The sequence below is a fragment of the Benincasa hispida genome, chromosome 2 (assembly GCF_009727055.1).
Source record: "Benincasa hispida cultivar B227 chromosome 2, ASM972705v1, whole genome shotgun sequence".
Taxonomy (NCBI): Eukaryota; Viridiplantae; Streptophyta; class Magnoliopsida; order Cucurbitales; family Cucurbitaceae; genus Benincasa; species Benincasa hispida.
The window spans coordinates 11,681,086-11,693,446 of NC_052350.1; the positions used below are offsets into that span (position 1 = coordinate 11,681,086).

General features: G+C 40.6%; 1 protein-coding gene across 1 annotated transcript; it reads left to right on the forward strand.

Moving 5' to 3' along the window:
* Positions 1–9,217: 9,217 nt before the first annotated feature.
* On the forward strand, positions 9,218–10,210 carry LOC120071970. The gene has a single exon (XM_039024402.1). It carries the CDS (start codon positions 9,218–9,220, stop codon positions 10,208–10,210), a length of 993 nt encoding a protein of 330 aa, XP_038880330.1.
* The last annotated feature ends 2,151 nt before the right edge of the window (positions 10,211–12,361 follow it).

The following is a 12,361-nucleotide window of genomic DNA, read 5'->3' on the forward strand; positions in this document are numbered from 1 at the left end:
CCAACCTTCTAAACCGCACCTAGGCGGTGCTCAGGGTCTCATTCTCTTTTTGTTCAAAGTTCAGCACATCCTTTCGTCTTCTTGCATTGACAGTCGGTGGGAAGAACTTCTTCATAAACCACTCAACCAATTGCCCCGATGAAGTGATTTCATTGGGCTCTAGTGAATAAGCCCACTTCTTAGCCTCATCCCTCAAGGTGTAAAGGAACAAATATAACCTAATATTCTCCAAGGTCACGCCAGGTAGGGAGAAATTACCGCACATCTCAACGAAGCTGGTCAGGTTGGCATGCGGGTCTTCACCTTGCAGATCCCCAAACTGCCCTGCATTCTGAATCATTTATAACATGACCGACTTGATCTCAAAGCACGCATTTTCCTTGACAGTTGGCCTTGAGATTCCAGGCGAAAAATCGTATAGGTTGGGTGCTCCATAGTTTCACATTGGGATATTGCGATCGGCTGCAAGGAATACGGGATCCTGAGCCGGTAGAGTAGCCCCTTAATTCACTTCTGGCACTGTGTTATCGTTATTATCTACCATGCTAGCTACCTTTTTTTGCCGATTTCCGTTCTGGCGTATCCTCGCGCGGAAGGTTCGCTCGATCTCAGGGTCAGCTACGAATTCTAGTTTAGCACCACGGTTCATAAACCATTAGGCTGCTCTCCACGTTGAATAACCAATACAATGAGATCTGTCCTATAAAATACCAAAAACCACTCAAACAAGAAAACGTTAACCAAGGTCCTCGGCAACGACACCATAAACTTGTTGACTTAGGACATATGTATGATATTAAATGCTCAAAATGATGCGATACTACTTCTATTTATGCGTCAATTAGGAATATTAATGTAGTATGCTCTGCGTTGTCACAAGTTTCCTTACGATGTAGCCAAGTGTAATTCCATCGCAAGTTTCTCGGTATGATCCAAGGTCAGACACGGGGAACTGGTTTTCGGTTATTGCGGTATGTTCATGGTATATGCGACCAGGTTTTCAATTCTTTATAAAGAGGTTTGTACAGGTATGTAAATTGTGGTAAAATAAAGGTAAGCAGTAAAGATGCGATAAAACATAAAAATACAATAAACCTAAGCTAGATGTTACAAGATACAGACTTCATGTACAAGATGCTAGGATAAAGGCTGGCTGTGAAGGTTGTGCAAAGAAGTGGGATATGGCGACAAGTCTTATGAACAAAATAGAAAGAGAAAGATAAGTATTATAAACAACACAAGTTCTTAATTGGATTGAAGGTAAAAATACTATTCCGCTCTTCTCTTGGCGTACACCTCTCAGTGATCGGCCATATTCCTCACATGTCTATGGTGAAACAGAGTAACGTAATGAACGCAAGGTTGCTTCCATGTCTGGAAGTACCACCTACTTTAGTTAATGCACTCTTCTGACCCTCTCTCGATAGATCAGAATGACATCTTCACTTCTGCTCTCACAGGTGAAGATGTCGTCTAGCATTCTTTAGCTAAACGTATTTTATAACTTTAATACAGATTAAGTTCTTGGTGATTCGTATTGCTCATTAGGAGGTTAAGAAAACATCATGAAGAAAGTGACTAACAGGTGAATGGAAATAGACAGAAAATGGTAGAGATGGAATTCATCAAACATTTAATATTTCTACTAAGTGTTTGATACATTGATTCTGAAGTGAAGAAGGTAAAGAAAAGATATGAATACAATGAAAGAGAGATAGAAACAGATAACCAAACAAGTACCACAAGGTTTGGCCACACGTTAGTTCGATGGGAAATTTGCTTTTGTCGATCGGATGGTTTCCGATGGTCAGCAGAAAGAAGCTTCCCTCGTCAGGCGGTGGTTACTCCAACGATATGCGAAAGGAAATCTCGTCAGAGCTTCAAGTCGGTGTGTATGGCAAGAGAGTCAGTATCTCTGTAGAGTTCACCGTTTTATGATGCCTTAATTCTCGTATCCTCTTCGTCACGTAAGTTGTGTGTTTGAATCTTCTTAGGACTCAGCCTTCAGCCTTTTCTCTCAAAATCTACAGCACTTAGCCTACGTATCCATTAGCATACTTTCTCTGAAATCTAAATGGGGTAATTGTATAGTGTAACGATCCTTGACTCCAGTCCATGTGGTGCACCACTTGATGGTGTAGGTAATTCTGCAAATGGAGGGATATTATTCTTTCTATTATGCAATCGGACCATCAATTCTGCACAACCGTTAGTTGTACATGTGTCGCAATCCTCCGCTCTCGCGTTGCTCAGTTGCATCTTTCGATCATAGGTTTGCATGCAGTGTTTGTTTTTATTACTGCACGCGGTCAAAGCATAGCTCTGGACCGACTATTTCCTTACGCCGTCACTTCGGTAATCGTATCTTCATGGTTGATCGATGAACGCAATTATGACATAGATGCGTTGATTAGTTTTTCATGAGCCTTGAGCGCAAGCGGTGACTTGGTCTCCTGCAAAATAGAGTAAAGTTTGGCTTGTCTTCCATCTTTTTGGCGTTAGTGGGTGTAATCGCAAACATTTATAATTATTGTCTACTAGGCTAATTTTCATACAATTGGCGCATAATTACTAATTTTTGGCCGCAATATCTAGATAAGGTGGCATAAATAACTTGTATTTCTACAAGTTATCAGGAATCTCATGGTTTGACCTAATGGAAGAGACCGTAGGATGTGTTGACACATTACCTTCTCCCACTTACTATGAACAACTTCCCCTATTCACCTTGGTATTGACTCATGCAAACACTCTCCGAATGGAGTCCACTCCCAGGGCAGCCCAAAGCTAAGCATGAATCTCACGATGTGAACTCTCAGGGACGCTAGAGCTAAAAGTACCTTACTTCTCTCCAACTAAAGTGTTCTAGGCAATTAGGGTATAAAATACTTAGCGATACATTTTGGCTAACTAAACATATCCTAAGTCTAGGTGATTCATCCGAGTATAAATTTTATACTGGATTTTTAACCTACAATGTCTAGGTGATAAACAAATTTTATTACCTTACACAGCTCACACATACTCATAAAACTGGTTTAACCTAACTCAGATGCCGACTCGATCTCCAGGTAGTAGGGATTATAAAGGAAGGGAAGGAAAATATATTAAATGAAGAAACTCAATCATTAGGCTGGTTGGAGGCACTGAGTGTGGGGTGACGTGGCAATCTATTCTTTGAACTCAGGAAGCAGCAGAAAGATTAAAAGGGAAGTGAAACTTCAAAAGCATGATTTTGGCAATTGACAAGAGCAAATTTAGTGAATTCGGTGCCATTTGAAAGCTGGGAGAATCGAGTTTTCAAGGTTGTCCTTCTAGAAAAGATTGCAAGAGAAGAAGAACACAAGTGGAGAATTTGCAGAAGAGGTAGAACCACGGATTAATCAGGGCCCGAGGTGAATTTTGGAAGTTCCAAGCCAAACTATAAAGAATTATGGGCTGAAATTTTAAGGTAAGGAAGTTAATCAAATCTAAACAAGTTTGTAGAAGAAAGTTTCTTGAAAATAGCTCTGGATTTTGAGTTATGAATTTTTGAATTTATAAAAGGCAGTTGGTGTATAAGCAGACAACTACTTGTGAGGAACAAGCAAGCAGTTCATCGTGGAGAATTATAGTGAGATTTGGGCATGAGGATCTCGTTTATAAAGGAAATCTCGTTGATTTTGTAAGGAGGATCTCATTCTAGGAGGAAATCTCGCTAGGAATTCAGGTGAGTATCGCTAAGAATTTCATAGGAAAAGTTTGATCTCGTTTTAGAGGATCTCGTTGGTATCGCTCTAGAGGATCTCGTTGGCATCGCTCTAGAGGATCTTGCTAGCATCATGAATTTCACAGGAAAAGCTTGATCTTGCTCTAGAGGATCTCGCTGGCATCGCTCTAGAGGATCTCGCTAGCATCACTCGCTAGCATCACTCAGGGGGATCTCTCTAGCATTGCTCAAGGAGATCTCACTAGTAAAGTTGTCTGTATTGATGGAAGTTCCTTTAATAAATGAATTATTTGAGGTATGTTACTAGGAATTCTAAGTAGTTTAATCGGGAATTATATCTTTTCAGGCCAAGAAGAGCTAGAGGAAGCATATAAACCAATAAGAGCGTGACGAACGATGAGTGACTAAGTAAACATAAGGTTTCCAATACTCATGCATATATGTTCAAGTAAAGCACAGTGAAATTAATGATGTATTTATATTTCTCAAGCAACAAATGGTTGGAGAATAACTTAATGCATGTTTCCTAGCTTGTATGTGTGTAACACAGGCCAAGGTATGTTGTGTAACCATTACAAAAGCTATGTTTTTTATTTTGATATATGCTTTCCAGAGGAAGGCTATGAGAGAATGAGTTCTTATGTAAATAAGTGGCAATGCAGCAACTCTTGTGTAAATACTAGGCAATGGAACTTAATTTGATGTTACAAAATACACATTTGATACCAAAGGACGTTGAGAAGGTATCTAACCAATTAGGTATTGAAGAACATTTGAGAAGGTACCTGGCCAATTTGATACCGAAGGACATTTGACAAGGTATCTGGCCAATTTGATACCGAAGGACATATGAGAAGGTATCATAGTAGCTCGATACTGAAGAACAAATTTAAGAAGGTATCTGAGTGGAAGTACCTAAAATATGATGGTATTTAGTGTGGCCACGTGCACGTAGGCAGTTATGAATGGGAGATTGAAGTATGGGTCTTTTGGTCGGTAATAAACGTTTTGGAGCTAGAGCATTTAGGCTCGTTCTCAACTAGGGAATAATAATGTTTAATAATGTCTGAATGGTTGATAGCTACATATAGAGACAATTGCTTGAGTTTACTCATTGGTATATTTATATGTTTATAGTGATGCTACGCTCATTACTTTACATATCTATACTCACTCATTGAGCTTTTAGCTCACAGAATTTCTGTGTTTTCCCTTTTCAGGTAACAGTCAGTTTCCTAAAGGTTGATCCTGCTGCTGCTTGCCACCGAAAGACTCGGCTTGTTAAAAGACTTAGGTTGATAATCTGTTTATGTACACATGTTTTGTGAGGGTCTAGGGCTTCTGTAGGAATGTTTGGGCCACCTGTGAATATTTTTTTCTATAAAAGTAATGTCTTGGCTATATGCATGTAATTACGTAAGTTTCGTAAAAACTTAAATGAGGTTAGCTATTTGCGTATATTACTAATCAGATGGATAGGTTGGTATCTAGATTAGAAAGCTTTGGTGGTGAGTGCTGGCAGTAGGGCTAGTAACTACCACCGTCATATCCTCTTCTAGAATAAAAGGGTAATCTAGGAGGGGGTATGACAAGTTGGTATCAGAGCATAAGGATTTGGGAATGAGAGGGAAGTTTATGCATAAGTCTAAGTCCCTAAGTGTAAGTCCCTAACATGTGTACATTGTATTAGGTAAAATGCCGAGGCAACATAGCAGACCGAGTAAGTAGACAGGTGGCAGGAACACTGACCCTACCAATTGGGGCCCGGAGGTTTGGGAGAACCCACCGGGTGGCAAAAAGAAGGTGAATGATCCAGTGGATCAAGAAACAATTTCCGAGGGAGAGTCTAGTACTCCCCAAGCAAGGGCAGATTCGCAGCTAGAAGATGTAGTGTTTGACAGGATAGTGCAGAGGTTAGCAGCCAATGTGGTCTCTACACGAGTTGACCCAGAAAAGAAATATGGTATTGAGAGATTTAAAGCCCTAGAAGCTATGACATTTAAAGGTACAACAGATCTAACTGGAGCTGAGTTGTGGCTGGATGTAGTTGAAAAATGTTTCACTATTATGAGTTGTCTAGAGGACAGAAAAGTGGGATTAGCCACCTTTCTACTACAGAAAGGAGCAGAGAAATGGTGGAAAGTGATATCTGCCAGACGAGCCAGTATAGATGTGATGTTATGGCTTGAGTTCAGGAATGCCTTTGAAGATAAGTATTACCCCAGCTCGTTTCGGGATGCAAAAAGGGATGAGTTCCTCAAATTAACACAGGGAACGATGTCGGTGGTAGAATATGAGCAGAAATTTACAGAGTTATCACAGTATGCCCTGCCGATTATTGCTCAGGAAAGAGATAGATGCAGGAAATTTGAACAAGGTTTGAGGAAGGAAATCAGAACTCTGGTGACGTCTACGGCTAATTGGATAGATTTTAACTAGTTAGTAGAAACAACAATACGAGTCGAGCGGAGTTTGGCAAATGTTGAGCAGTTGCCAAGAGGCAGTGGGCCGTAGTAGGGCCTAGAGACAGGGGATTCTGATCTCCAGTGGCAACCTAGTCTAGTGGAAGCCATTTCAGAGGAACCAAGTTGGCAGAGATCCAAGAAAAGGAAAATGAGACCCTTAGTCGGTGCATTTAGCTGATCAGAGATGCCACGAGCTGGTGAGTCGGTAAGCACAGACAGGAGACCGACATGCCCTAGTTGTGGCAAGAGGCATTTTGGGGCATGCTATAGTGGCAAAGGTGCATGTTTCCAATGCGAACAAACAGGGCATTTCAAGAGGGATAGTCCCCAAATGAACAGGGACGTTCCAACAGCATAACAGTCAAGGAAATTACATAAATACATGTATCTTGTCTTGTTATTATGCTAACCAACCAAAGGTGACTGTCCTTAGATTCACAACTAGAAGATCAATACATAACCTAAGGAACTTCAGAAAGGAAAGTCCTAACCAACCAAGGTGAGTGGTTATTGTGTTGTTGTATTGTTGATGTAATTTCTATATATAGGTAAATATATATAGGGGATAGTATTAAATTGGCATGATCAAGGATATATGTTTGTCTTGTTATTATGCTTGTTAAGATATTGTTTGTATGTTGTCTTGGAAACTGCAATTGTACCCAGGATATATAGTTAGCATGCTTGAAAAGGTATTTGGTGGGAAAGTATAGTTGGCTTTGGTCGGTGGGAAATGATAGTCGGTGACGACCGACCAGAAATATAGTCAAGTTACTTAAGCATAGCTAGCGGGAAAATAGTCGATGTGCACATTGGCGGGATAAAAGGGTACAGGGAAAGTTTCCACAGGAATTGTTGATACATTACTTGAGTATACATGTGAAAATACTAGGGAAAATGTAGGATCATGCCAGGGATAACCAATGGTAAAGCTGGGGATGTTTATTATGTGATAACCAGTGGTCAAGCTGGGGTTGTTTGTTTTAACCAGCAGTTGAGCTGGGAATAATCCAGCGGTTTAGCTGGAAGAATAATATTGAACTTGTGGTAATGTACTCATTGATTATGTATTGATTTCCTAAAAGTATATTTCTGTAATCAAAGTTATTGTTTATTTAAAGATACCACTCACTGGGCTTTATTGCTCACGTTTTCCATTGTTCTATGTTTTACCCCCCTCCCCCACTCAGGTAGCGGAAAGTGAGGAGTTCTAGGGTGCTGCTAAAGTTAAGATCTACCACATGCCACAGTTACACTTCCGGATGGTTTTACAGTTGTTGTTGTAAACTTTGTTGTTAAGTCTTTGAGTTGTATAAACGTTACATTGTTGTAATATAAGATGGGACTACGTAATAAGTTGGTTGTTAAATTGATTCATTGCTATCAGAGTTATTTCCGCTAGAGTTATTAGGCAGTAAGTGTCAACAAAAGGGTTGATGACTGCTACAGTCACGCCCTTTCCCAAGCTCGGAGAGTAGTCTGGGGCGGGGTGTGACAGTTTGGTATCAGAGCATAAGTTTCTGGTACCTAGTGAGCCATGCGTCAAGAATGAACGGCCACCCTATGCGTTGGTGATGGTTGGCTCTTGCGATAGCTAAGTTGGATTGCGATGGTAGTGAGTTGGCTTGCTATGCGTGGATTATAGACTATGCGTTGATGGCCTTATATGCGTTGAACATCCAAGGGCTTGTGGACGCATAAGAAGGATGAACTCATGGAGGATGTCATCCGGACATGTGGCTTGTTAGGAGGAATTCTTAAACCTTAAGCAAATTAGGTGGATGCATAAGAAGACATGTAAAGGATGAGGGCTATGCGTTGGTGAAAGGTGAAGAAGATACTTTGGCTTATGCTGATGCAAGATTGCATTGATGGTGTAAGGAAGAGACACTTGGTCATGCGGCCAAGTAGGAGGTATCGGTCGTGGAGCAATCTTGGACGCCTATAAATAGGGCCAAGCACTTCAGATGAGAAATCAAATTCTCTTCAAAGAACATAAAGAAGATTGTGTGATGATTAATTGGGAGAAGACCATGCGTTGGTAGTAAGACCATGCGTCGGTTAACAGGTTCCAAGAGGGGAGATGTTGTCGGGCAAAAAAGACAGGAAGTAGTATTAACTTAGAACGAATTCTCCTAGGATATATAGTTAGCATGCTTTAAAAGGTATTTGGTGGGAAAGTATAGTCGGCTTTGGTCAGTGGGAAATGATAGTCGGTGACGACCGGCAGAAAATATAGTCAAGTTACTAAGCATAGCTAGCGGGAAAATAGTCGATGTGCACATTGGCGGGATAATAGGGTACAGGGAAAGTTTCCATAGGAATTGTTGATACATTACTTGAGTATACATGTGAAAATACTTGGAAAAATGTAGGATCATGCCAGGCATAACCAATGGTAAAGCTGGGGAGTTTATTATGTGATAACTAGCGGTCAAGCTGGGGTTGTTTGTTTTAACCAGCAGTTGAGCTGGGAATAATCCAGCGGTCTGGCTGGAAGAATAATATTGAACTTGTGGTAATGTACGCATTGATTATGTATTGATTTCCCAAAAGTATATTTCTGTAATCAAAAGTTATTGTTTTATTAAAGATACGACTCACTGGGCTTTATAGCTCACGTTTTCCATGGTTTTATGTTTTACCCCCCCCCCCCTCAGTAGCAAAAGTTAGGAGTTTCAGGGAGCTACTAAAGTTAGGTCTGCCACATGCCACAGTTACACTTTCGGAGGGTTTTACAGTTATTGTTGTAAACTTTGTTGTTAAGTATTTGAGTTGTATAAACGTACATTGTTGTAATATAAGATGGGCCTACGTAATCAGTTGGCTGTTAACTGATTCATTAGTATTAGAGTTATTTCCGCAAGAGTTATTAGGCAGTAAGTGTCAAACAAAAGGGTTGATGACTGCTGCAGTCACGCCCTTTCCTAGGCTCGGAGAGTATTCTGGGGCGGGGTGTGACAACAGCAAACAATTCTAGAGATTCCTGGATGTTCTCCGACAATTACATATTAACATTCCCTTAATAGAAGCTTTGGAACAAATGCCGAGCTATGTGAAATTCCTCAAGGACATACTTGCCAAGAAGAGGAAGATTGGGGAGAATGAAACGGTCGCATTAACATATGAATGTATTGCGCTTTTTCAGAACAACATCCCCACTAAAATGAAAGATCCCAGGAGTTTCACATTGCCATGCTCAATAGGGGGAAAAGAAGTCGGAAATGTGCTGTGTGATTTGGGAGCGAGTATAAACCTACTACCTTTGTCAATCTTCAAAAAGTTAAATATCGGCAATGCAAGACCAACCACAATTAAATTGCAGTTGGCCGATAGATCAATAATGCATCTAGAGGGAAAAATAGAGGATCTACTTGTGCAAGTGGATAAGTTCATTTTCCCTGTAGACTTTATCATATTAGATTATGAAGCTGATATTGAGGTACCTATCATCTTGGGTCACCCATTTCTTGCAATAGGGCGAGCACTAATCGATGTACAAAAAGGAGAACTTACCATAATGGTCGACGATCAGCAGGTTAAGTTCAACATCCTCAATGCGTTGAAATACCCGAGTGATATGGAAAATTATCAATATGTTGGGGAATTACAGGAAGAACATTGGCACGAGCCCTTAGAAAAATTGGAGGAAAAAGACTTTGGGATCAGCGCAATGTGGGAGGAAAATTGCGTCGCAATACAAACTGAGTCAGGCTTTGAAACACTCAAGTTATCTGAACGAACAATGCAACGTACTAAGCCATCTTTAGAAGAACCACCCATGTTAGAGTTGAAATCGTTGCCAGTGCACCTAAAATATGTTTATTTAGGAAGCAATAACACTTTACCGGTTATTATATCTGCCTCGTTGAGCAAAGAGAAGGAGGAAGCACTTATCCAGATCCTGAAAAACAATGCAAAAGCTTTGGGATGGACCTTAGTAAATATTCGAGGGATCAATCCTTCGTATTGCATGCATAAGATTCGTCTTGAAGAGGGAAAAACAGGATCTATAGAAAGACAACGTGCCATTTGAACCCTACCATGAGGGAGGTTGTGAAGAAAGAGATAGTGAAGTGGCTTGATGCAGGTGTCATTTACCCTATATCAGATAACAGCTAGGTAATCCCAGTGCAATGCATTCCAAATAAGGGGGGAATGACAGTTGTCACCAACAGCAAGAATGAGTTAATTCCTACAAGGACAACCACGGAGTGGAGAATCTGTATGAATTACTGCAAATTAAATCTGGCCACAAAGAAGGACCACTTTCCACTCCCGTTTATTGATCAAATGTTAGATCGACTTGCGGGGAACGAGTTCTTTTGTTTTCTTGATGGCTACTCAGGGTATAACCAAATTGCGATTGCGTCGAAAAATCAAGATAAGACAACTTTCACATGCCTATTCGACACATTTACATTCCGTCGCATGCCGTTTGGACTTTGTAATGCACTAGGTATCTTCCAAAGGTGTATGATGGCAATATTTTTGGATTTCTTGGAAGAGTCAGTCGAGGTATTTATGGATGACTTTTTCAGTTTTTGGCAATACTTATGACTCCTGTTTATTAAATCTTGAAAAAGTCTTAAAAAGAAGTGTTAAAACGAATCTTGTTCTGAACTGGGAGAAATGTCATTTCATGGTTGAAGAAGGAATTGTGCTAGGTCACAAGATATCAAAGGCAGGATTGGAAGTTGATCAAGCGAAAATCGACGCAATTTTCAAGTTACCACCACCAGTCAATATGAAAACCCTTAGGAGTTTTTTGGGACATGCAGGGTTTTATCAAAGATTTATCTGCAAGTTTTCTCAGATCGCAAGGCCCCTAAGTGCGCTCCTCGAGATTGACCACGAATATGATTTTGATGATGCATGCACCGAAGCATTCCACACATTGAAAAATGCGCTCATCACTGCACCCATTCTGATTGCGCCGGTTGGGACGCAATCGTTTGCATTGATGTGTGACGCTAGTGGATATGTAGTGGGTGCAGTCTTGAGTCAGCGCAAAAGATAAGGTTTTGCATCCTATCTATTATGCTAGCAAGATGTTGAATGATGCGTAGGAAAATTATACAATCACGGAAAAGAAATGCTCGCAGTGGTATTTGTGTTGGAGAAATTTCAACAGTACTTAATTGGAACAAATGTTATGGTGTATACCGATCATTCTGCGATCAATACCTTATGATGAAGAAGGATAACGAAACCAAGACCGATAAGGTGGGTACTACTCCTGCAAGAATTTAACCTAGAGATTAAGGATCGGAAGGGCACCAAGAACCAAGTCGCAGATCATTCTGTCAAGGATAGAAAATTGCAAGGTTTAAAAGAAAGAAAAAGACATTGAAGAAAGATTCCCTGACGAGTTGCTTGATGTCGGTATGCGTTAATGTTCCATGGTATGCGAAACATTGTAAACTTCATAGTTTGCGGTCAATACCCAAGAAGACTACACATACCAGCAGAAGAAGAAGCTAAGACATGAAGTCAAATTTTATTTCTGGGATGACCCCTTCTTGTATCGACTTGGACCTGATCATATTTTGCATCGATGCATTCCTGAGCATGAGGCCAAGCACATTTTGGAGCTTTTTCATGAGTCTCCTTATGGAGGATACTTTGGGGGGCAACAGACTGCCACAAAAGTCCTACAGAGTGACTATTTTTTGCCAACACTATTTAAGGACGCCCATGCCTACGTTGTGCAGTGCGATAGATGCTAGAGAACGGGGAACATGTCCACAAGAAACGAAATGCCCTTGACTTCAATCTTGGAAATCAAATTATTTGATGTATGGGGAATCGACTTTATAGGCCCATTTTCGCCTTCAGAAGGTCATCAGTACATTCTGGTCGCGGTTGACTATGTATCGAAGTGGGTTGAGGCCATCGTATTAAGAATGATGTGGCCACGATGGCGAAATTTATCAAGAAGAATATCTTTACCCGGTATGGAATGCTCCGTGCCTTAATCAGCGATGAGGGCTTACATTTCATCAATCGCATCATCACCAACCTGTTGACCAAGTTTAATGTCAGCCATAAAGTTGCAACTGCCTGTCACCCGTAAACCAATGGGCAGGCATAAATTTCTAATAGAGAGATCAAAACTATCTTGGAGAAGGTAGTCAGTACCTCCAGGAAGGATTGGTCACCCAAGCTCGATGAAGCATTGTGGGCA

Excerpts from the sequence above, each read along its gene's own strand:
- LOC120071970 (XM_039024402.1), top strand. The coding sequence starts at position 9,218 with ATGCCGAGCTATGTGAAATTCCTCAAGGACATACTTGCCAAGAAGAGG.